Genomic DNA, 26,219 nt, shown 5'->3' with positions numbered 1-26,219 from the left:
CCGCTTGGAAAAGGGAAGAGGAAAGAAAGAAGTCTGCCCTCAGTTTTAATCATGGCATTTAACATACTCATTTGAGGATCAGTCTGGAAATCATCAGAGAATTCTTTTTTCTTTTTACTGCTACTGCATATAGCAATTGTGCAACCAAGTGGAAGAAAGATTTTTGCTTTTGATGTTCCAGAGAATGGAAAGTTGTTGCTGTCAGCCACTTAGCCAGAATCATAATATCTTTTGCGCCACAAAAGAAGGCTTGTAAGAGACTAGAAGATGGTCTCCGGGTAGCTGGAATACACATTCATTGGTTAATGCATCATTGCATAGGGGAGATGCAGCCATGTTTGAGTAGTTTGATTAAAGAACGACTCAGACGGATTCTAGATGATTTAACCTTGACTTACTGTAAGCCCAAGGGGGAGACCATAATTATAACTAACTCCTCTTTTTCTTGGCAGAGTCTAGAGTCCATTTCGTTTTCATTTCACTTAAGGTACCCCCTCTACTGAATTGTCTCCTTTTTATTTTTATTTATTTCAATTTACTTTTTAAGTTGAAGTATAATTGATTTACAACGTTGTGTTAATTTCTGCTGTACTACAAGGTGACTCAGTTATCCACATATATACATTCTTTTTCATATTCTTTTCCACTGTGGTTTATCCCAGAATATTGAACATAGTTCCCTGTGCTATACAGTAGGACCTTGTTGTTTATCCATTCCATATGTAATAGTTTGCATCTACCAACCCCAAACTCCCAGACCATCCCTCCCCCTCCCTTCTTTTCGCTTGGCAAGCACAGTCTGTTCTCTATGTCCATGAGTCTGTTTCTGTTTTGTAGATAGGTTCATTTGTGCCATATTTTAGATTCCACATATAAGTGATATCATATGGTATTTGTCTTTCTCTTTCCTACTTACTTCACTTAGTATGACAATCTCTAGTTGCATCCATGTTGCTGCAAATGGCATTATTTCGTTCTTTTTTATGGCTGAGTAGTACTCCATTGCATATATGTACCACATCTTTTACCCTTTCGTCTGTCGATGGACTCAATTATCTCCTTTTTAGATAGTGGCGTTAAATGTTTTAAGAATCTTACAGTCATTTTGCCTTTCAGACTTGTCCTGAGGAATCAATCAAGATAACCACAAATGATGGCATCTTGCAGCTGGTACAAAGAGAATAAATTACAAATTGAATGTTTAACCTTACCTAATATTGCTAATATATAGCCATTAGGCATATATGTCTATTTAAATTTAAGTTAATTACAATTAAATAATATTAATAATCAATTCCTCAGTCACACTAGACACATTTCAAGTGCTTAATAGCCACATGTGACTAGTGTCTGCCATACTGAAAGCATAGATATAGAATATTTACCTCATTGCAGGCGATTCTATTGGACAGGCTGATCTAGGAGTTTTAATAGTAGGAATCAAAGGAAGAGCTCCTTAGAATGTATAAAGAGGCAAGAAGTTCTTGTCAAACAGTTTCCATGATTTTAATTTCATACCCTTTAGACACTGACATCTTCAGCAATGGATCTGTATGTTAGAACCAACTAATTACCCCAGAAGAAGAAAAGTGAAGCTAACTTTTCTACAATTTCCAAAATGTTTGTATTCCCAAGAACTTAGGATATTTTGCAAAGTGGCCAAAAGCATTTGCAGCAGATGGAAAGAGGACCCATCTACTGAGTAATCACAAGGCCCTACAGCAATGAACTCAGCCATTCCCATCCCTGGAGAAATAGATTGAAGCCTCTTCACTTCCATCTTGACAAAGATATTTACATTCCTCAGTTGATGTGGGGAATAAAACAGCTTTCCAAGTATGAGATTGTCTTGGGGGCCAAGCTGTTTGTCAAAGAACATAGAGAAATACTAGCAACTCCCTGCAGATGAGAACTTAACCTTGTTCTCCAAGCATTACTGGAAGTGTTCTCTAGCTCTCTGTGCTCTTCTCTCCACTCAAGCAAAAGTTGCCCTCAGGGGCTGGCCGTTGCCCTGGACACTAAATCCACAGGCCTTTTCCTGATGCTCCTTTGTGGCTGATGCTGACCGTGTTCTCCAGCAACTCAACCTCAAGTAGAGCTTGGACCCACCATACTTTATGACCTCCTAGTGCTGTGGGGAAAGACACATTGTGTGTGTGCACATTTGCACACTTGGAGAGCATGACATCTGAGGACTGTTGGAAGCTGTGGTTCTAAGGCTTCCTGCATCTGGTGAGCCTCAATTAAAGGCAGCTTCCTAGGGTAAAATCCCAGCTCGAATTAAGTACTACAGGGAGCCAAGGCCTGAGTCCAATGAGTTCCATTTTTAAAGCTGTAGAATTGAGCACAGAAAGGCCCAGTGAAATTCCTATATTCACACAGCAAGTTAGTTATGGAGTCAAGAAATCATACTTTTTTTTAAAAACTGAAATTCCTGTTACATGATTAAGAATTTTGTTCCCTTTACTCTCGAAAGATGCTTTGTGAGCCTAGGGGAAAGGGAGAGATGGTATAGATGCTAATTTTCACTTAATAGATTTTCCTTGGGACATTGGTTGGTTTTGTCCAAAGCATCCGTGGCAAGTTGGACTACATGCATCTAGTCATCAGGCTGATGATGGGAAAAAGAGAAGCTGGACAAAGATTCATTCTTTCCCTGCCTTTTAGGACTGTGACTTGGGTTTGCCTTCTGTTTGTGTGCAACAGGCTTTGGAAGACAGGCCATCTCTCTGGCTCTCAGATGTTAAGGAATGGGGCCAAATATAAAGAAAAAAGCCAAGTAGGCGTTTCTCCCACGGTAGTTATCTTTAGTCTATGCTGAGGTCATTTCCTAGTGCGAGAAAGTTGTCTGCTCATGGGCTATGGGCCAAATTCACACTGATTCCTAGAGTCTGGAAAATCACCAACCATCCCAACATCCAGGATCAGACTTCTTCAAGGCATAAGCAGGGTTAAAATCCCCTGTGTTTTGTCTTGCCCTTATCTATCTATATGGAAAATAGGTCCCATAGATCTAGTGCTGTGCAAAAAAATAAAAGAATGGTCACAAACACTCATACATTTGTGAATGTATGTATAACCACATGCACTGTTCACACAGTCTCTTTTATTCTACAGTGACTATGAACATGAGAACAATTGATCAGTTAAATTTAAATTTAATGAGTTGATAAGTATTACAAGACATGTTCAAACAATTGTCTAGGTGTCATAAGACTCTTACGTAGCAGTCGCCATAGCCAAACAAACGTCATGGCAAGATGGGTTACCCTTTCTTCAATTTTAGTGGAAGGCAGTGACACATGGTTACTTTCACTACACAGTTGAAAAGATTTGACTGCCCTATTCCGAAGGCTGAAGAAAGCATCTTTTCCCTTGACCACAGATAAAATATTGGTATGAATGCGCAACCCAAGTACAATTGACAGAAAAGAGTTAAATAGCCTTAAAGAACTGAATAGCTAGTTTAGCCATATCTTTTGCATATTAAGCTTAATCATTCTGATCTTTATCATCAGTGTGGGAGAACTAGAAAGCACTTGAAAATGGATTAGGAAGACAACATAGCAAAAGATTCTTTAATCTCTAGGGATATATCACTTGGGAAGCATTTTGTCTGGAAGCATTCCTTCTCATCCTAAATCCTAAGAGAAACAAGAAGGAGGTTAGGGATCACTGTTCTGGGTCAGAAAGCATCACAGGGATTCTGGGAACCATATGATCAGAGTGGCTTACAGAGATGTGGTGGAAAAGACTTAAGGACCAGTGGTCAGTTTGATCAACATACAGAACCAACATCCCCAGTAGCCTGAGTAGTCAATCAAAGCTGGAAAGAAGTGACCAGTGGACCCATGTGTCCTGTGACAGCACAATTGGAACTGTGTCCTTTAAAGTCTAGGGGAAGTGCCTAAGAAACTCATTGACTCCATGACCATGAGGCCAAGGGCAAGGTCTGGTGTGATTGTGCAGAGAAGTGTCACTTACCCTGCCACGTGTGTATCTGAAAAGAGACAGAAGCAAATTCATTAGAGGCAGCAGCAACCACTGTATACTGTGTACTGAACTGAAGCATGTCAGAGGCCCTTCCACAGACAAAAAGAAGTAAGCCAGGCACACAGGCATGAAAAGTCAAAGGAAAACAAGACCAAGAATAAAACTGGAACTTTGCTAATTTTAGCAAGGTGCATTTATTGCTCTCATCGTAAGAGCAATTGACAATCCAACAAGAAAATAACTAGTTAACACACACTCTAATTAGTGAATTTTGACCCTACATTGTTTAGCAAATCTGTAAGCAGTTCACCCACCAGGTTCCAAAGCTTGTGCTTTCAAAGAACCAAACTAAAGAACCCTGTTCAAACATTATTACTAATCGTAGAATGGGTAGTCTCTATCCAGTTTTGAGGTTTTATTCTTACTATGTTTTCTCAACATCTTTACACCATTTAGGTATTGGATCCAAAAAGTCTGAGACCAGATAGATGGCCACCAACTTGCCTAACATGGCCTTGGTGCCTAAGCATGGAAAATCTTGATTGTGTCTTCCAGATGGCAAGAGGCACAGAAAATCATTATATAGTTGGCCTCTAGACTGAGATGTTCCTGACACCAGTATTACCAAAAATTAATACAAATTTACTGAGCACCAACTACATGCAGCCTATTGCATTTGCCATATATTTCTTGATGTGATCTTGTGTTTCTCTCATAGCATACCCGGGAGGTAGAATTACTATTCCCAATTTAAAGATAAGGATACTGTGTGTAAGGTGTCAAGTGAGATCTTCTTCCCCATTTTCTCACAACTGCCCCTAAAACCTGCTGCTGAGAACGTCCAGTTTGGAGAAACAACAGCTGCCATGAAGGGCTTGCTGACAGTGTGCCATTTTTGAAGAATGAAATAAAAGGCATACTAGGAAAAGAAGAATAGAAGAAGAAAAAGAAGAATAGAAGAAAAAAAGCTAGGAAAAAAACCTGTCTTTCCTCACAGAAAAACGATTATTTATAGAGAAAATTAAGACACCTACAAAAAAGCTGCTCACACTATTAAGTGAATTTAGCAGGGTCTCAGGATAAAAGGTCAATATACAAACATCCACTTATATCTCTATAATACTGGCATTGAACAATTAGAAAATGACATTTTAAAATGTTCCACTTATACAAATAGAATTCCTGGAAAGCGTTAGGATCTGACTGATTTGTCCTCGAGGGAGTCTGCAATCCAGCAGAAAAGAGGAGTCAACCCAGAACAGGTGCTAGGAAAGTAAAAAGTGTTCTACATTTTACCTCCAAAGAGTTGAGACTACTCAAACAAACCTTTACACAGGCCCAGAGTGATTAACTTTCCCAAAGCCTCACAGCTCATAAACCCATGAACTGGGATGTGAATTCTGGCCTCTGACTCAAAACTGTCTTGTCTTATTCCCCACAGCACCCCTGTTCTCTGCACGTGTACTGCGAATCGGGGGAGACCTGATAGACTCGCTATTCCAAGTGCTCAAAGGTTCAAAAATTCTTCCTGAACTCCCAGCATTTCTGTTTGGTTTTAGGTTGGCTTTCAAAGTCCAATGTTATAACAATACTATCTCATATTCACACAATAGTTTTACTGAGCTTTCCCATGTATTACCTCATTTAATCCTCACAATAACTTTTGGGTAAGGAGAGACTGAAATGATCTTGGTTTTATAGATGATATTTATTTAGATTGACTCAGATGGGATTTTTAAATTTTTTATTTATTTTCCTTAGTTTTTTTGGCTGCGTCGGGTCTTAGTTGCAGCACGTGGGATCTTCATTGAGGCATGTGGGATCTTTCATTATGGTGCACACGCTCTTCGTTGCAGCGCTCTGGCTTCTCTCTAGTTGTGGCGTGTAGGTTTTCTCTCTCTAATGGTGGCGTGCGGGCTCCAGAGCGCACGGCCTCTGTAGTTTGCGGCACGTGGGCTCGCTCATGGAGGTGCGCATGCGCAGTAGCTGTGGTGTGCGGGCTTCGTTGCCCCGCGTCATGTGGGATCTTAGCTCCCCAACCAGGGATCGAACCTGCATCCCCTGCATTGGAAGGTGGATTCTTTACCACTGGACCACCAGGCAAGTCCTGGGATCTTTTTAAATTGAAGTCTAGTTGACTTACAACATTATATTAGTTTCAGGTGTGCAACATAGTAATTTGATATTTTTATAGAATATAGTCCATACACAGTTATAAAATATTGACTATATATATTCCCTGTGCTGCATATAACATCCTTGTAACTTATTTATTTTATACCTAGTAGTTTTGTCTTGACCAATGTCATATTGCTTATAAGAAACCGAACTAGAAATGGAAAAAAAGCCTGCTTTGAAAATGTCGATTCACAAGGAGCACCAGCCTTGACTGACAGACTGATTTCGTTTATTCAAGCAGTCCGATTGTTGACTTAGACAACATCTGAGCACTGGAGTATATTTAAGGAAATGCCAGTTGTTACATCCATTTACCTACATCAGTGTTTGATGAAGATGGAGAAGGGGAAGGTAGGCCTCATGTTTTAGAGAATACCATCAGTTGTAGAAAGAAATTAGCAAATTCATCTGTAATAAGCCTATTTTTTTTTTAATGTAGATGTCATGACTGAAGGCCTCGCTCATAAAAAGTTGAACTCTTCCTCAGTTTATAAGTATAGAGATCACAGATTCAAAACATTTCAGAGTTCGAAAGTGATTATAGAGTTCTTCTGGCTGAACCCCCTCTTTCCTAGTTGAGGGAGCAGAAGCTCCAAGATTGTAGCTGATTGCTTATGGTCACACCACCAATTAGTGACAGAATTGTTCATAAGGGCCCAGAGCCAGACGCCAGTCCAGTTCTGTGGTCTTACACCACAAACTTGGGAATATTTCCCTGTTTTTAGTTTGTATTAATTTAAAAAAATTTTTAAATTATAGTATGGTTGATTTACAGTGTGGTGTTAGTTTCTGGTGTACAGCAAAGTGATTCAGCTATACATATATATTCTTTTTTATATTCTTTTGCATTATGGTTTATTACAGGATATTGAATATAGTTCCCTGTGCTATTCAATAGGACCTTGTTGTTTATCCATCCTATATATAATAGTTTGCTAGTTTGTATTAGTTTTAATACTAACTTTCAGGTCTCTGGTTCTGAATGGTTGTGACTTTGGAAGTTGCAAATGACAGCAACTTAGAAACTCCATGCCAGACCCTCTGCAGGGCCACAAGGGCAAGCTGCAGAATGTGGGTCACTCCCAGGGGCATGTCATCCCCTGGAGCTTCCCACTGTGAGCGCAAAGGACAGTCTCATGGATCATCTTGCTCCATGACTTCTCATCTTAAAGGTCTTGTCAAAGCTGGCCACATAGGCTCTTAAAAATATTGTAGAGTTCTTTGAAGTAAGTTGTTTATTTTTCCTGAAACACATCTGCTATTCGTCTTACTTGTGTTTTGAAATGCAAGTGTTTTGGCCAGCAATTTGAAAGAGAAGTCTAATCAAAATTAAGTATGTCAGTCAAATGTGATTTTTCCATCAGATCTACCATCACCTCCTGTTCATTCATTCATCAACTACTTGATAGGTGTTTACTACATGCTAGAAGTTGGAGTAGCTGCTTGGGAAATAACAATGAGCAAAACAAAGTCCTGGCTATCAAGATGCTTTCATTCCAGAGGAAAGAGACAGACAATAAACAAAGGTATAATTAATTTTTAATTATTTAACTTATATCAGATGTAGATGAGTGCTATGGCAAAGAAGCATGGTAAGGGAGGGTGGGGAGTGTAGTGTGGGTGGTGGTGATGATTTCAGTGTTATATAGAATGGTTACAGAAGGCTACTCTGCTAAGGTGGCATTGGTGCAGAGACCTGATGGGGGTGGAGAAACAAGCCAAGTCACTATGTGGGCGGAGAACTTTCCAGACAGAGGCAACAGCAAGGCATGGTCCCTGAGTTAGGAGATTGCTTGGTGTGTTCATGCAGTGGCAAAAAGGCCTGCATGGCTGGAGTGGAGGGAGGGAGGTGGAGAGTCAAAGGAGTTGGGATCAGGCAGGTAGCAAGGTCATGTAGGGCCTTATAAAATATTATAAGGACTTTCCCTTTATTAAATAGTTTTAAAAATCGAGATATAATAAAATGTACAGATCTCAAGTATTTGTTCTGAAGGGTTTTGGTAATTGTATATGTCCTGTAACCTCTACAAAACCAAATGTAGAAAATATTTCCATCACTGCAGAAAGTTCTCACGTGGCACTTTCTAGTCAATTCTGCCTTCAGCCCAGAGGTAAACAGTGTTCTGATTTTTATCACTGTTCTTGAACTTTGTCAAAATGGAATTATGCAGTACGCCTGCTTTTGAGTCTGATTTCTTTTATTCAATATACTGTTTTGGAGGTACATCCATGCAGTTGCCTTTATCAATAGTTCTTTGCTGAGTGGTATTCCATTGAATAAACACATCACAGTTAGTTTATCCATTGTTTTGATGGACATTTAGGATGTTTCTTGCTTTTGTCTAGTTTTGAATAAAATTGCCATGAATATTCTTTTTTTCTGGTACCTTTTGACCACCTTCACCCATTTCCCCATTCCCACCCGCCTGCCCCACCCCTGCCTCTGGCAACCACCAGTCTGTTCTCTGTTTCTGTGAGTTCAGCCATGAATATACTTGAACCAGTCTTTTTGTGGGTATATGTTTTCATTTCTCTTGGGTACATACATAGGAGTGGAACTGCTGGGTCATAGGCTGATAAATATGTTTAACTTTATATGAAAGTACCAAAGGGCTTTCCCAAGTGATGGTACCACTACACTTCCACCAGCAGCGTGTAAGAATTCCAGTATGCTCACCGATATTTGGTATTGTCAGGTGGGTTTGTTTGTTTTTGCTGTAATCATTATAGGCAGTTTGAATAACACTTCACTGTGGTTTTAATTTGCATTTATCTGCTGACTGCTGATATTGATCACATTTTCATGAGCTTTTTGGCATCTGCATATCCTTTTTTGATGAAGTGTCTATTCATGTCTTGCCCATTCTTTTGAAATTGGGTTGTTTGTCTTTCATTGTTGTTTGTAGAAGCTTTAAAAAACAGATTCTGATAAGAGCCCTTTAAGAGATCTTTTTCTTTCTCTCCCTCTTATCTATTTATCTGTCTATTTATCTCAATTATTTTATTAAAGTCTGCAAGTTGCATATTTACTTTCTTAATGGCATCTTTGGCTAGGTAGGGATTTGTAATAGGTATGAAATTTGATTTATCATTTTTTTCTTTTATGATTAGTACGTTTTGTGTCCTGTGTAAGAAATTTTTGTTTACGCCAAAGTCATGGAAGTTTTTTCTTCTAGAAACGTTATGGTTTTTGCTTTTGGGTTTAGTTCTAAGATCCATCTTGAATTAATTTTTGCATATACAGTAAGGTAAGATGAGCTGCAGATATCCAGTTTCAGCACTGTTGGTTAAAAACGCTTTGTTTTCCCTTTGAATTGTCTCAGCAGAAGGAGTTTGTTTTTACTCCAAGTGAGAAAAAAGCTGCTGGAGAGTTTGAAGTGTTCTCTGAAGGCAATTAACACTTTTTACCTTACATACTAGTCTTTATGTTCACGTCTTAAAACACATCCGCACAGACTTTGAGAACAGGGACTATATCTTGCTTGGATTTTTATCCCTAACTTCAGCACCTAGCACAGTGCTTGGCATATCATAGGTACCCAGTGAATGAATGAATGAATGAATTCCAACAACAGACAAAATTAGCTTCCCCACCCCTCTTGTTTAGGACGTGGGTGTATTCATTTGTCTGTGTTCCATATGGCTACCACCCAGACTATGATCATTTCCATTTAGGTTTGTTAGTCCCAGATTTAGAGGACATTTCTAACGTGTGTGCAGGATTATATATATTTCTTTGACCCATACCACATAAACATATACTGGCTCCTTGCATGGTTAACTTAGCTTCTATTTTTGTTCGCATTTCTACTTGTCATATTTGGATAGAGAAGATTAAAAGGCAGATGTGGAGAGCAGAGAACTGGCATCTGGATTGCAGCCTGGTTGCAGCTCTCCCAACTCTCCTAAAATGCCCAGAAAGATACAGAAATAAGAAAGAATGCTCACCACAGCCCTGAAAAGGATGATTGTCAGACAGCCTATTGCCAAGATCCAGGATTAGTCTCCCCGAGGGGACAGCAGAGGTGGAGGGAGGGGAAAAAGGCTTTTTATGCCTATCCTAGAGGTTTCCTTTTACAGAAACCCTTGGTCTATTTCAGCCAGGAATCTGAGCACCCCTCCTCCTACTTCCGAGGGACTGCTTCCTTTTAAGGCGGCCCCAAAGCTGTTTCCCATTCACCCTTCCTTCTTTCCCTATCCACGCAGCCTCAAGAATTCCCCAAAACCAACAGGACAGAAAAATGGGAGGGACTTCTTTCCCTCTCTTGAAGTATGTGTAATGTTTAGTTGCATCCTGGGAAGTGTAGTTCCAAAAATTCATCACTTACGTGGGTCCAAAAAGTAAGATTTATCGCAGAAGCACTCTGTATGCTGGGGTTGGAGTTTTTCACGTACGTTGAGTCAGAATCTCAAAGAAGCAGACAATAGGGGCAGGAGGAGATGCTCCCCCAGGAGAGCAGAGCTGCATTAGGATCTGGAGTTTGGGTAGAAGTTGCACAGCCACCTGTGATCCAGCTGTAGGCATGAGATCATCATATAAATGAAGGGTGGGTGTGGACGAGGCTAAGTCCATACCATGTATGGACTAAGTCACTAAGTCTGGAGAGAGCTCACATTATTTAAGTTTTCATACTGAAAAAATAATATAAAAGACTACTTGGAACCAGTGGACAAAATTGCCGCAGCTCTCAAGAAAAGGAGCATCGATCTTAAAAGTTTAAAAGAAAATAAGATCTCTAAAAATTATCTAATGCAGGAGCCAGAAGAAATTTTCAAAAAAAATGTATAGTATTCATAATATCTTTTGAGATTTAAGCCTTTCTTAAGATAGGTAACACTTTCTACCTTGCATTACAGTTGTTTATGATGTGCGTTTCCTAATACATTTTGATAACTGGGGGCATATCTTGCTTTAATACCTAGCACAGTGCTTGGTATATCATAGGTTCTGAATGAATGAATGAATTCCAGCAAATGACAAATGTGCTCTTTTTTCTTGTTTAGTACATGAATGTACTCATTTGTCTTTGTTCCATATGGCCTTTAAAAAATAGAAATAGAAAAATCACAGGGTCATTGCAATGGGGAGGAACAAGATGAACATGGAAATGAGAAATGGATAAAATATTCCTGAAAGTGAAGAATCTCAAGAGCAGTATTAAAATCCTTATTAGAGGCAGTAAATAACCGAACTGAACCAGTGTAGGACTGCACCATTATTGGAGAAGATAAATTAGAAATCTCTCTCAAAATGCAGAGAAAAAGGAAAAAGATATGCAAATGACAGTAGAGATATTGTTAGATATGGCGGGCAAGGAATGTATTTCCAACCTAAAAATTATATATATTTTTGAGTTAGTAATAACCAGAAAAGAAATCCTTGTAAAAACTTTGAAGAAACAATTTTCTGTACTGAAACTAAGAACATGGTTGTCACACTCCAGGCAAAATGAATGACCATATTTCTGGATCACGAGGATAAAGAAAAATAGCTTGCAAATCTCCACGGATGTTGTCTAGCTTCATGGCCTTGGGCAATTTTCTGAGCCTCAGTTTCTTCACCTTGAAAAGAAAAGGTTAGCAGAGAGTCACTAGGATCCCTGCTAGACTTGATTATCTTATGATTTCATAAATGTTTTGAGGGCTAGAGCGTCTAAAACAATGATTGTTTTAACATCACACTTGCAAGGAAGGAAGCAATTAAGTTCAGTAGCTGTTAAGTCCCTCCAACCAAGGCTTTATTTCCCCTTTAACATCATTTGCTCCAATGTGTTAACTCGGATTCCAGGAATGTTATAAGCACCCCAGATGTTCTCATAGTAACAGCAGGTCCTCACAGCTCTGGCAGCATTCACTTCTTGCTGTGTTCCTCTCTTCCAGAAGAGTCAGGGATGAAGACCTGAACTCCCTTTAAGTCCTTGTGTCCCTTTAAGCCCCCCAATAATTTTTGGTACCCCCAGCCCCTCCTTTCAGCCTAGGCACCAAGCAACTTTTCTGACAGCTTTCAGGGTTTCAATCAAATCTCATCAGCGAACACAGGTTTCAGTTTTGCTCGTTTTCAGAGCCCAACAGTTAGCCCTTAGGAACTACCTTACATAAAATGGCAGGAAGGCAGGTCCAAATCATTTAGCGCCTCCCCCCATTACCAGATGGGCTCCATTTGAAAAGGGGCTCATTGTTCAGAGTTTTCACTTCCTCTGTGACTTGACTTGTTGGCTGAAGTGAATGCTGCCTCCGTTCTCTCCTTTCCCCTGATCTCTGGAGTCAACTCTAGTGGCCGTGTGTGCATGTGCACGTGTGTGTGTGTGTGTGTGTGTGTGTGTGTGTGTGTGTGTGTGTGTGTGTGTGTTTGCAGACATGTACACGCTGAGCTCCAAGAAGGAACAGACGTGAACTGCACCAGTCGGAATAGACACACCCTCTCCTGTCTGGCTAAATCCCATTCCAGGTTATTTAAAAAGTCACTCAGTTGCCAGATTTTTAACAACAGTAGAAATGGGCAGACATCATCCATTCTATGAACAATAAACACATTTAGAAAAAAAGTGGCAGGTAGGAAAGCCTGCTGGGAACTGTTTAAAAGGCATCTTTTCCCCACATGAGCGTGCAGAGGTGCAGCTGCCAGAACACCTTGGCCTCTGCACTTGATTTACACAATGGTCTGGGTTGCCCCATTTGTGACCACGCAGCTTGGCGCTGGGCTTCATCAATTTAGACCCCAGAATACAGTTTATTTGTGTTATGACTCCAACCAAAACGTTCCAGGGAAGCCAAGTCCCCTCACCCCATTAAAAATGTATACTACGTATTTTTACTAGCCCGTGGAGCTTGGAGTTAGGAGGTAACAATATGTGCTTTGTTCCTCCACAAGTTTGCTGCAAAGTGTGCTGAAATCTTTGCCAGGGGTCTGCTGCTCTTTCCCAAGAGGGTGCACAGCCCTGAGGAACACTTCAAACTGCTTAACTGCCTGCCTGAGCCTTGCCTTTTATGGTATTTTTCTTCTGCACAAGGGAATGACAACCACTTAGAGTGTCAGCCAGTGAGGAACAGTTGACAGCAAAAAATCCACTCTGCTCTCAGTCCCTGGATGTCCTATCTGCCTTGAACTATTGGTCCCTGAGCACGCTCTCTGATAACGAATTTGGGAGTGCCAGTGGGTTTGGAGGGAAATAGGAGTCACTTAGAAAAGCTCACCAGATAATTCTATTTTAGAAAGCACAAAAGAATGTTTTCCCCTCACCCTGGTAAGGTAGTTAATAAGTACAGGGCACAAGAAGCTCCCAAATAAATGGAAGAAATGGAGCAAAATATTGATATAAGCTACAGAGTAGGTGTTTGATCACATATGCTAATATTTGTAAAAATTTATTTTTTTGAAATATAGTTGATTTACAGCTATGTTAATTTCTGCCGTACAGCAAAGTGATTCAGTTGTACATATATATATTCTTTTTCATATTCTTTTCCATTATGAGTTATTACAGGATATTGAATATAGTTCCTGGTGCTATACAGTAGGACCTTGTTGTTTACATATGCTAATATTTAATCATTTAATTTAATTTAATTCAATCTTTAGGTCAGAGTTAACAGAAATAAGTTTGCTTATTAATTATTAATTCTTATTAATTAATGATTATTAGAACCATATCAAAGTATCCTTACATGCACAGAGTCTAGGGTTCTAGATAGAACCCAATAGAAAAAAGCACCAATAATATCCCCTGGAGGCTGAAGGAAGGATGGCGTAGATCTGGTTCAGGCACTGTTGTAAGTGTCTTAAGTCTAGCATCTCGTTTAATCATCACAGCAGCTCAATGAGGTAGTACCATTCTTTCCTCATTTTGCAGATGAGGAAGCAAAGGTTCAGAGAGATTAAGAAACTTGTCCACAGTCACACAGCTAGTTTGCAGAAGCCTAGAGTTTAAACCCAGGCCACCTGGCTCCATGAGGATTTTAACAGACATAGGGATGAGGCTCAGTGGGCATGGCAGAGGTGACGAGAGAACAAGAGCAAAAGCATGGAGGAGGGAACAGGCATATGTCTGGTTGGACTGCAGCATGTGTAGGAGGGTGGTGGGAAATCACACCAGAAACATAAGAATCAAATAGCTCTTCTTGCCAGTCACTTGATGTCACGGAGAAGCATTTCTGAATAAAAGGAATAATCATACATGATGTCACTAAATGTTGCCCATATGGGTAGGCGCCAACAAATATTGAATCAGGAAATAAGGGTCCTCCCATTTCTAAAAAACTATGACTCCATAATTTTAAAGACCACAAAACGGCTCCACCAAAGGTATCGTTTTAACCAGTTTTATCAAAATATTTACCAGCTCAAATTGAGTTTTATGCTGTTACAAGGCCATCTTCTTATTTATATACTTAATTTATTTGAGGGCATTTATTTGATTCATCACTTGGAGTAAAGTAGAATTGTGTTTTTTCGCTTGAATAGAGGGACCAGGCAGATGAGGGGAAAGAGAGGCTATGAACCCTGGCAAACATGCCTGGCGCCTGTGCCCTTTCCTTTTGGACTTGCTGAACTGAGCTACCCTTCTGCACCGGGACGCATAGGCTGCCCGGGTCCTTGTTCCCAATAGGGCACTAGAGTCTGTAGGTAACCAGGTACTATAAGAGGAACAAGAAAAGTGGGGAACGGGGGCGGGGGGTCTACAATATGGCAGTACCTTTGGCAAACCTTCGCTTTTTTCTATGTCGATGAAATACTCTTGTGATCTTTATACCATTATATTAGAAACAGAGTCGTGATGTTTCATAAGTTAAATGTCTGATTCCATGTGCTGTCACGTGGTGTGTCTTGTCATGACTGACAGTGACACGTTTATGCTGTGGATTGGGGAACCGCAGTTTGATGTTGGGATGGGATGTGTTCCCCGCTTAGGGCCCCCAGGACAACGCGGCCATCTGCTTTAAGGGTGAGGCGATAGGGGCAGCTCTTGTATTGCCATCTCTACCCCCCTGGGCTGCGCATTAGCCTTTGCAGGAGTCAGCCTGACAGGTCCGGGTGCCCTTCAGAAGAGCCCAGGACTTTCACAATATGTAGCCAGGCATCTCCACGTTTCTTCAACAGACTGTTGAAGTTGGTCACGTACCCTACTGTCTTAGAACCACTTTCTTGGGCTTGGGCAAATCCCTAGTGCTGGAAAACAATCTCTGGAATCGAGATCATTCTTGTCCAGACTGCCACTGGTCTGCTGTTGAACAAGTCTTTTTCTTACTGGAGCTGGTTTCCTTACTTGGGATATCATGAGCTTTATGATTTCTAAGACCAGCTATATGTGAATTGCTCTCGAAAGTACAAATGTGTTTTCGTAGGTTGGAAAAAAACCAAAAACTATTTTCTAGGAATCAAATGTTTTAAGAAATTGCAATTTTACAACATATTTTCATTATAAAAGTTAAAGTATTAGGTAATCTTGTAGAACAATTCAGGACCATTTTGCTCTTGTCTAGAATTCAACCTGTGATCTCCATCTTCTAAATCTGACAGACATTTTCTGATCACTAATTCTATACAAGGCACCAGGGCTGAGCACTGCATTTAGGATGCAGTCATTCAGAGGCAAATAAGTCTTCTTGGTCCCCTGCTCCCAGGAACCATAGTCAACCTGTTTCCTTCTCTGTATGTTAGGACACCTTGGCTAAAGTCAACGGTACCTACGTTGGAATCCATGACTTTAATTCCGGGCTATCCTTTGCCATTTAGAGCCTAAACAGATCCAGGCTGGTAGACATCACTGACACAGCTCTATTGCTCCCATGGGACAAAATTGCTCCTTCAGCCTGCCTGAGTGCAGGAGCAGTGATTTGTGTGGCCAATATGCCAGACCTCCTGAGTTATCAAGAAAAAGCTAGAAGTCAAGATTGTAGGTAAACCCCTACATGGTTATATTTAAGCACAGAAAGATAGGAAGCCAAAGGAGCCTCATGAAATAAGAAATGCCAGGGAAAGTTCTCTCGCTTTCCCTTACCTTTCAAAGATAGCTGACAAAGATGCCCCCGACACTGGGATGTTGGTTCCTCATTAAAGAAGGAAAAAAAGAAAAAAATACAAAAATTTAACATTATAGAGTTCTACAGAGTAGTATAATGTAAAGAAAATAGCGAAAAAGGAAAAGAAAAGAAACAGAGAAAAGAAAAAGTTCTGCTATCATATGGAAAAGAATCATGCCATACCAAGTAACCAAGTCAGGTGGCCAACCAGTGGAGACAAAACTCATTTCCTTCTCATTCTGAGGGCTGCCCTAGGATGTGTGTGTGCGTGTGTGTGTGTGTGTGTGTGTGTGCGCGCGCGCGTGCGTGCGTGTGTGTGTACCATGGGTTGGGGCAAACTGGGATGCCTGTCTTTTCTAAAGGTCATTAGCAAATGGATTCTACTTGGATCCAGCCAATTTTTGCCCTGCAGAAATTTTTAAAATGTTGGCAACCACTTTAAGACATTCTTTTTAAAGACATCATCTGGCCCTAACAAAGCACACTAATTTGCAACCTCTTTTCTAGAGCATTTTTCAGAACTTTGTGTATTCAATTCATGATCAGAAGGAAGGAGCAAGTGCAATTCAAGATGAGTTTCTTTGCCAATGAAGAAACTCCAGACAGAAACCAGAGCAGGCAGAGACTCTTATAGCCCTGCCTCCACCCCACTTCAGGTTTCCTGCGCAAAGTGTACAATCTACTTAGTGTGCTGTGTTCACGTGGCTCTTTCCAAATATACCTGCATCCAACCAGGCAATCCTGGATTTGGACAGGCAGTTCTCTTTAGTTTGCTTTCAAATGTTTTCCTCGCAATATTCCACTCAGAAAAGGTCTAAACTGAGTGGGAACTCCAGTTGAGTTGGGCATATGGAAGGATCTCTTCAATGCTGACTCTGCCCTAAATATCCATGGTAAGGAAAAAACAAGTTTAATAATAAATTATTCAAATGTGCATTCATTCTTGAAACATTTTAAGGATGTTTACATTGAAACCAGATGCCTCCTCCACAGACAGCCCCCATTTCTGTTGATTTTACAGCTCTCCTGCTCACTTCACTTTTCTCAGTGGGATCTTTGTTTCACTCACAAGTAGAAAGAATGTTTCTTTTGTTTGCTTTCCTTTGCCATCAGTGCCGCCCGCCTCTGGAGGGAACTCCGGTGGTGCTGTGATTTGGCCAGCAACCCTTTCATTTCACTCCTGGAAGTCACATGCACACATGATGGTAAATCGTTTCTGACGCACCACGTGCTTGGGCTTTTCGTAGAGCCCTTTTCCTCTGTGTGGTTGGAATTTTGCAGCAGTTTGAGCAACAGTTAGCAAATGCTCCCAAATAAAGTTGAGTCAATTCAGGAAACCGATCTCCTAGAGCAAGAAGAAGCTAGGATTTCTAGGGAATTTCTGGCCCTTCGAAAATGTCATCTGAACCTAAAGCTTTTATTTCTAACCTGAGCGGAATCCATGGCCAAGCAAAGAGCTGGAAGATGTATTTGTTCAAATGCCTGCAGCTATTGGCCTGGGGGAGTAAGGGGAGAGGAGCTATTCCCAAGGGTGCCCTGTTCTTAATCGGTGGGCAGTTTCTCCAGAAAGGAGAAACATCTAAGAAAAAGGTAAATGGCAAAAAGATCACTAAGCAAACTTTCCCACTCCCACTTTTATTGGGCCTGGTTCATCCATTTATTTATCCAAAAAGATATTTATTTAGCATCTACTACATATTACCAGGCTCTAGGCTAGGGACTGTGAGACAGCAGTAAATATCTCCTGGTGGGGGTGACAGAAGAGCCCAGAAAATTATAAAGTGGCAAAAAATATGGAGAGAAACACATGGGATAATGGTAGACCAGGGAAAGGCAGTCAATGTAGATTAGGTAGAATAAAGGTAGAGTGAGAGAAGACTTCCAGAAGGAAGTCAAGCCTGAAGTGACCATGAGTAGGAAGTAGCTGGACCAGGGTTTCTGAAACCTTCCCGTGCGTGGGAAGCATCTGGGGATCTTGTTATACTGAAGATATTGATTCCGGAGGTCTGGAGTAGAGCCTGAGATTCTGGATTTCTAATATATCTTATTGCTTCTCATCAGCGTATGAAGAGCTTTCTCACTGTGTCTTACAGTGGAGTAGTGTTCTCTGGTATGATGTATAAAAACCCGTTTAACCCAATGAGGGGCATTCATTTGCTATTACAAACAGAACTGCAGTGAATAACGTGGTGCACATGGCTGATCTATAGGATAAAATTCGTGGAAGTGGAATTGCTCAGTCAAAATCATTGTGATTTGTAATTTTACTAGACATTGCCAAGTGCTTCTCCACAAAGTTTGTCCCAGCAGTAGCTGATTTTCCTACACCCTCATTAACACTGTGTTAACAAACTTGGTAAACTTTTTTTTTACCTGCCCAATGAGTACAAAATAGTGCAGCTTTAATTTGCCTTTCTCTTAGTATGAGTGAGTATAAGCAGCTTTTCATATGTTTCAAGGCTAGTTGTATTATCTCTTCTATGAACTGTCTATTCATTTACTTTGCTCATTTTTTTTTTTACCAGACTGTTGATCTTGTCTCAGTGATTCATAGGCATGTATATTAAGAGAAGTAACCATTTCATTAATTACATTGAAATTGAACATCTTTTCATATGATTAAGAGCCACTGGGTTTCCTCTCCTGAACTGTCTGTTTACATAGTTTTCCCCACCCGCTTTTTTCTTTTGGATTATTGATCTTTTTTTTCTTGATTTATAGAGTCACTTGTGAGTCATAGGATCTAAATTTTTGGACCCCATTCCAACCTCTTACACCTGGTCATGATGTCTCCTCTAATGACATTGTACTGTTCTTCATTTCATTGAATGGAAGAACATTTATAAGTGGACATGTAAAAACAATTTCCTAAAGACCACAAACTCAGAAAACATTGCCTCAAAACTGTGATTGTTTTTTAAGGGGCAAGATAATGTGAATCATTTAATCTCTGGCAAATACATTACAATATACAAACTTTTAGCAGAATAATCAAACATAATAAAATTTGCAAGCAATTTATAAACAGAGGCTGGAGTCTAAGATATTCATCATAGTTGGTAGAGAAGGAAAAAAAACAACAACCCAGTGATTAATTGCACACTTCAGGCCCGGTTTAAATGCAGCCTCTTCCATAAAGTATGCCTTGGTGTCCGAGGATGGATGTTTCTCTTGACTCTGAATTCCCGGAGAACTTTGTACCTCTCTTAGGAGGAGTATCAGTGTCTGTCTTTATTATAGTTAGTTTTGTACAAGAGTATTCCCAGGAGCACTGCTCATTTCCTGTACTGATCATAGATTTTTTTCTTAAAGGAAACCTTGAAGGTCCCAAGCCACAGTCTTCTTTTTTTCAAAGTCGGGTTTATTGAGATATAAATTACATACAGTTGAATGCCCCCTTTTCAAGGGTGCAGTTCAATGAGTGCTGACAAATATATGCAGGTGTGCAATCACCTGCAAAACCAAGATACAGAACATTTCCGTCATCACAGATTGTTTGTTCCCTTGGACCCCTTTGTCATCAGTTCCCTCTCCTCATCCTCAGCCTCTCTCAGTCACTGATCTGGTTTCTGTCCTTATAGTTTTGCCCCTTCCAGAATGTCACATAAAAGAAATCATTCATTCTGTAGCTTTTTGCGTCTGGCTACTTTTACTCTAAGCCACAGTACTTTGCAGTTAAACATAGAGAAAACAGTTTCCTCATTGCTTTGTGGAATTTAGGCTAAGTAGGCCTGCTCACCAAAATCATGCCAGTGGTTAGGCAATGGCCACAAGGCAGGAGCGAAGAGGAAGGGAGAGAGACAGAAACACAGTTAATATTTATTATAATATTCTTTACTGCTTAGAAAATGTTACTTTGGAGCACTTCCAGTGTGCCCACTGTTTTGTGCAATCCACATGACAGTCTTATAAATTGTTATCATTTCCATTCTGCAGATGAGGACACTGAGGTTCAGATTGTTTAAGAGGCTTGTCCCCAGACAGAACCCTAGTGAGTGGAATACTGGCCTTGAACTGAGCTCTGATTTGAAAGACTTTGTTTTGTGGATTTCTCTGGGCTCCCTTTTCCCCAAAGTCTAATAAGGGAGAGTTAACAAAAAGATCCGTAAGCCCCAGAAGGAGTTTCCCTCTTCATTCTTCCTGAAACTCATTCACTAGAAGCCCAGAAATTAGTACTGTGCCCACCATATAGCAGGTGCTCATTAAAATATTGTTAAACGAACCAATGAAAGAGGAATCTACCTTTCTGATCCTTCCAGTGCAAATGCACTGAACTTTCCTTCCCACTAGCTCACTGGGAGTTTTTCAACAGTTACATTGTTCTTATTTTAATAAGTTTCCTTTTTTTTTTACTCAAAGGAAAATGCAAGTTATCTCTCAATCCCTGTGATTTTGTGTCATCGCAACACATGGATTGAGTGAGTGTGAGCAAGTTCCAGCTATCCCCTTTTGGATTGTCTGTCATTTGAGTGAAGGTTTATGTTCATTAAAGACCACTCCAGAGGCACTAGTCAGTTAATCATTACTTACTATGTTCTATAGCTAGACCATGAGGAGTAAAAGTCAACCCTAGGTAAAGTGAACTTAATATGAATACCTAGAAACAATTTTAATAAATATTTAATATCTTTGCTATATTTGAATACAAAATAGTCTATATATAAAATAGTATTGGAATGAAAGGAAAATCTAATCTTAGGGTATTTTAAGATGCTGGCAAACCAACAAGGTACATGGCAAATTTCTTCCCAGATAAGATGATTGCTTTTCTAAAAACAATCTGAGTGTCTGAAAGCAGATGAAAATGTCAGGATGATGATAATATCACTTTGTAGAATGTCGTGAAATGATGTCTAAGAACAAAGATAAACAATGTATTACATGGTATTCTATCATATAAACCTGTGTGCTTCCCAAAGGGGGTTCCAGATTATTTCAGAGAACTCTGGGAAGTTTTTGAGCCTTTGAATTTCTTGTTATTCCTTTACATAATTATGTCTCCGAAATGGTTCCACTTTTGGCAATGAACTTTGGTCAGTGGAAGTGTAGTGGCACCTGGGTTGTAGGTCTAAGTTTCTACTTTTTTAATTTAAAATGTTTGTCTTTTTAATATCCTGGACCTTTCCAATGAAATTTTATCCTAGAGTATAATAAAAGACCATTTTAAAACTAGACATGTGGAACGGTGCTAATACCCACCTTTCAATTAATCAATCAGTTATGCTCACTGGCAGATTTACCATCCCAGACCCACAGAGGGAATTGTAGGAGCTGGCAATTTCTTGAAATAGCAGCGTACACATCTATATGGCAATAACAAACAGCACACTCTGCTTTATCATTGCAGCCCAGGCTAATGTAATTCACTCACTGTGGACCAGAAAAAAACCTAAGTTATATAAAGGAGCAAAAAGTATTTTTGCATGCTTTTTTTTTGGTCTCAGCCTTGGGCTGAGAGAATGGGAAATTTTTAAAAGGGAAAGAGGAAAACAGCGTAGAGGAAGTATGTAACCTTTTCCCTTGGAAGACATGGTTTTCCTCCCAGCCCTTCACCTGGATGCTTTGCCTCCTCGTTTTACAAGGAGATGGGGACAGTGGGAGGAAAGGGGCAGGGGTGCTGAGAGCAGAAACCAGAATAAACATGATGATTCTAGGGTCAGGAGAAGTTTGAGTGCCGGGCTAGAGCTCAAAGATGTAAGAACAGCCAGAACCGAAAGTGAGAAAAGGAGGTAGTGAGACCACTGTCCAGGGAATCAACAAGAGTAGAGCCATTTTAAGGACATATATGGGGAGAGCCAAGGAGGACGCCTTGAGAACCAGGTGCAAAGAGCAGGACTAGAGAGTTGGACAGGTGAGCGCATCCCGGGGGGTGGTGTGGCGTGGAAAACAGAGGCTGATGTAAACTAGAGGATGGAGGCACTGCAGCACGTGAAATCCAGGAGGTTCGATTCCTCCTGCCACCCTTCAGATGCCCGGTGAATTGCCAGGTCCTGGTAATTCTCCCCACCTACTCAAGTCTGCTCCTTCGTCTCCATCTCTCTGACATTAGACCAGGGAGCTGAAAGCACAGGCTCTGCTCCCAGACTGCCTGCGTGAAAAACCTGCTCAGCCACCTACTGGTTTTGTAACCTCAGTGTTTTCTGCCTGCCTCAGTGTTTTCATCTGATAGATGGGAATGATGATAATATACTTACCTTATGGAATGTGGGGTTTGCTAAATGAACCAGCACCTATGCAGTACTTCATGGGGTGCCTGGCACAGAGTCAGTAGTCAATGTTAGTTGCTGTATTAGTTTCCTAGGGCAAATGTAACGAACTACCACTAACTGGCAGGGGAGGGGTGGGTGGCAGGGCTTAAAACAACAGAAATGTATTATCTCACAGTGCTGGAAGTCAGAGTCTGCAATCAAGGTGTCAGCAGGGTTGGTTCCTTCTGGAGGCCCTGAGGGAGGATCTGCCCCATGCCTCTCTCCTAGGTTCTGGTCACTGCCGGAATCCTTGGCGTTCCTTGGCTTGTGGCGGCCTAACTCCAGTCTCTGCCTCTGTCTTCGCGTGGCCTTTCCCTCTGGGTCTGTGTGTCTCAAATCTCCTTCTCCTTTCTCTTATAAAGACACCAGACGTTGGGGTTAGGGCCCACCCTCAATCCAGGATGCTGTCTGTCGTAGCAAGATCCTTAAGTTAACTGCATCTGCAAAGACTCTATTTCCAAATAAGGTCATTTTAACAAGTACCGAGGATTAGAACTTGGACATATCTTTCGGGGACTGTTCAACCCATCACAGTGGTCATAACCATTATTTTCAATTCAGGAGCTTCTCATCTCTTTTCTAGAGTCTGAACATCGTCTCCGTGCCTCCAGGGAGACTCCCTTACTCAACAGTCTGTTCTCAGTAAGGAGCCCCAGTGATCTTTCCAAAGTGACTTCCCTGCTTCCCCCTTCAGTGGCTCCCCTCACCCGCAGGAGGACATGTGATGTGCTGAGCAGAGCCGTGACCTGGTTCCTGCCTCATCTCAGCAGTGCCATCTCTCACGTTCCTCCATCTTGCACATCCCTTTTCAAAACGGGGTGGCTTCTAGCGCCCCAAACACACGGCACTCTCTTGTGCCTCCTGACCCTTGCACAGCCTCTCCCCTCTCCCTATGGAGCATCCTCTTCCCTACTGAGGACCTGTGCATCCTTTGAAATTCAGTTTTCCTTTTCTCTCCTCTGGGAAGCCTTCCTGGACCCTCCTCTGGCAGCATATCCCCAGACACCCGGCATTGGCTTCCCCCGCTTTACCCCCAGTGCATCTTGGATTTGTCCCTGTCACCAAACTTTATTGTTTTGTAAAAGTGTGTTAATGTTTCTGTTGCTTCTTGAGGATTGTGCCTTACTCAACTCTATACCCCAATGCCAGGACAGTAAAGGAAGGTGTTGAATAATGGATGGATGGACGGATGGCTGGATGGACAGTTGGATATATAAACAGATGAATGAATGGGTAGAATGGTTGGATGTGTAGATAGATAAATGAATGGGTGGATGAATCACTGGGAGGATAGATGGATGGATGGATGGATGGCTGGCTAACAACTGGGAAAAGGAAAACTCTGAGTCAGGGATCACGTGGAACCACAGGATGAAACCTGGACTAAAGCTGGCACCATCTGTGGTTAGAAGATCTGAACAGTTTTTAGAGGCGTGAGTGTGACTACTCACTACACTACTTGTATCTGTGTAGTGTAAATTATGAACAGCTTTGTGTATAAACATACCAGTACATGATACCCAAATTTGCTGAGCAAATTCATCACAGCTCCCCCAGAGTACTCTGATTCTTCTCAATTTCCAAAGTCCTAAATTAAAGAAGCCCCTTCTGGAGCAGATAAAATGGGGTTCTCACATATTACACTTTAGTATGAAAAAGATTCAGCTGGTACATAAGTTTAGAATGTGGGTCCCTAGGTCCCCACCCCCAGAGATTCTGATAAAGTCAGTCTGGGGCAGGCTCAGTGATTTGCGGAGAAGTTAAAAGTACAAATTTCGTCTCTGCCCCGTCTGCCCTCTGTGACCTTAACCATCTAGGTTTCTTAATTCTTCATCTCTGAAGTGGAGAAAATAATAGTACCTCTTTGTAGGACTGTGATGAGTTAATATAGTGATAACAAGAGTTTGACATATGTAAGTTCTCAATAAGTTTACCTGCAATCTTTGCTATCATCATCATCAGTGAAACTCTGGATCAGTGGCTCTTAATCCCAGCTGCATAATAAAATTTGAAAACAGACCCTAATATAGTTGGTCTGAAGTGGGTCCCCAGGGATGGGTATTACTTTAAAGCAGCCCGGGTCTAATGTGCTGTCACAGTTGAGACCCAGCAGGCCCTAGATGGATCGGTGCTTCTCAAACTTGACTCTGCCCACAGATCACCAGGGGATCTTACAAAAATGCAGATTTTGATTCAGTAGGTTTCAGGCCGGCGAGAAGGTGCATTTCAACCTTGACATGGATGTTGCTGTCCACAGACCACACAAGGAGTAGCGAGGATTTGGAGTACAACCTGAGGCCAAGCAGACAAGACCCGCAGCTTGGTCGGCGGTTTGATGTCAACACAGGGGCCGATTATGACGGAGGCCATGTGGTTCTTGGTTATACCCAGGTCTGTCACATCCTACTGCCACACTCTTCCCGGAAGCTCCCCCATCCCTCCCTAACGCAGCCAAACCCCGGGAGGAGAGGCAGGGTGGCTCTCTCTGATCTCCCTGATAAGATGTGTCAAATGAACGTTCATTACAGTCCCAGGAGTCCTTTCAGAGGCATTTAAGGAAATGCTGCACATTGAGCACTTAGCACCTCAGATTATGGAGTTCAGGGTCAGCATTTTGCCCATAGAAGGGCCATCTGTCTGTGTCTAAACTGCTGAGTCAATTACCCCGTCGAGGGCTTCCCTGGTGGCGCAGTGGTTGCGCGTCCGCCTGCCGATGCAGGGGAACCGAGCTCGCGCCCCGGCCTGGGAGGATCCCACGTGCCGCGGAGCGGCTGGGCCCGTGAGCCATGGCCGCTGAGCCTGCGCGTCCGGAGCCTGTGCCCCGCAACGGGAGAGGCCACAACAGAGGGAGGCCCGCGTACCACAAAAAAAAAAAAAAAAAAATTACCCCGCCGAGTAGGGATACTATTGTGGCCTCTGTTTTTGGCACAGACGTCTTGAGGGGTTTTCCAATCATCGGTAAATGCCCAAGTCCCTGGCTCTCAGTCCCTGGCCCAGGTGTAATGACTCAGAGGCCTACGGTCAAACCAGGTGAGGGAGGGAGTGGGAGGTTAAAATCTGAGCTGGCTAACAGGCAGAGGATGTTAGTTCTCCAAGACTGCATCTGCATCTTCTTGCAAACTCATTGTGATTTCCTCAAAGCAACCCTCTCCGAGGTTTAAGTTGTAGGCAGAGGCCCTCGCTGCCTGAGTGTATGAGGTGGGACTCCCAGCATCGTGAAATCACGCTGATGAAGGCAAAGCCGAGAGCATCTTCATTTACCGTGTGTGTAGTTAACGTTACATCATCCTTTCACTGCATGTTGATCAGGCAAAACTAGGAGTCACTGAAATATCTGATTACAAAGACTCTTAATTTTATATGACAAAACTGTCCTTTAGATTTTCATATCATATTTTATGATTCCTAAGACCTGGAGTCAACACTAATTACATTTTTACAAGGCATGCATTATTTATCATCTTCATCACCAGAATAATGAAAGCCAACACAAACCTCGCCATGTACCGGGTAAGGTAGATATTATTAACCTGAGTTTACCTAAGACGAAATTGACGCAAGTTAAGTACATCACCAGAGTCCCCTATCTAATAAATATGGAGCTGGTCTTTGAACCCAGAGCATCCTGGCACCAATGCTCTTAACCATGGCACTCAACACCTTTTGTAGGAAAGCTGCCACTTGGCATTTGTGAGAGTGCTTCTTACCTGCCAGGCACAGGGCTCGACATGGATTATCTCCTTTTGCCCTCAAAACACCCATGTGGGTCAGGCACTATTA

At 41.5% G+C, this 26,219-nt stretch overlaps 1 protein-coding gene across 6 annotated transcripts in view; it reads left to right on the top strand.

Moving 5' to 3' along the window:
• PALM2AKAP2 (PALM2 and AKAP2 fusion) overlaps nucleotides 1–26,219 on the top strand; it is a 499,300-nt gene that overhangs the window by 109,589 nt on the left and 363,492 nt on the right. For 4 of the 6 annotated variants that reach the window (XM_055087035.1, XM_055087034.1, XM_055087036.1 and 1 more), the window contains exon 1: nucleotides 24,781–24,830. The exons of 1 other annotated variant lie outside the window; for it this stretch is intronic. In XM_055087035.1, the coding sequence (XP_054943010.1) occupies nucleotides 24,796–24,830 (35 nt within the window). In that variant the 5' untranslated portion in view covers nucleotides 24,781–24,795. Of the gene's footprint in view, nucleotides 1–7,641; nucleotides 7,698–24,780; nucleotides 24,831–26,219 lie in introns of those variants that run through there. One more of the 6 variants, XM_028493675.2, reaches the window with a different exon arrangement.

The sequence above is a fragment of the Physeter macrocephalus genome, chromosome 9, assembly GCF_002837175.3.
Source record: "Physeter macrocephalus isolate SW-GA chromosome 9, ASM283717v5, whole genome shotgun sequence".
In the NCBI taxonomy this organism is placed as follows: Eukaryota; Metazoa; Chordata; class Mammalia; order Artiodactyla; family Physeteridae; genus Physeter; species Physeter macrocephalus.
Note: the sequence above shows the minus strand (reverse complement) of the source record. Positions and strands in the feature narration are given on the sequence as shown.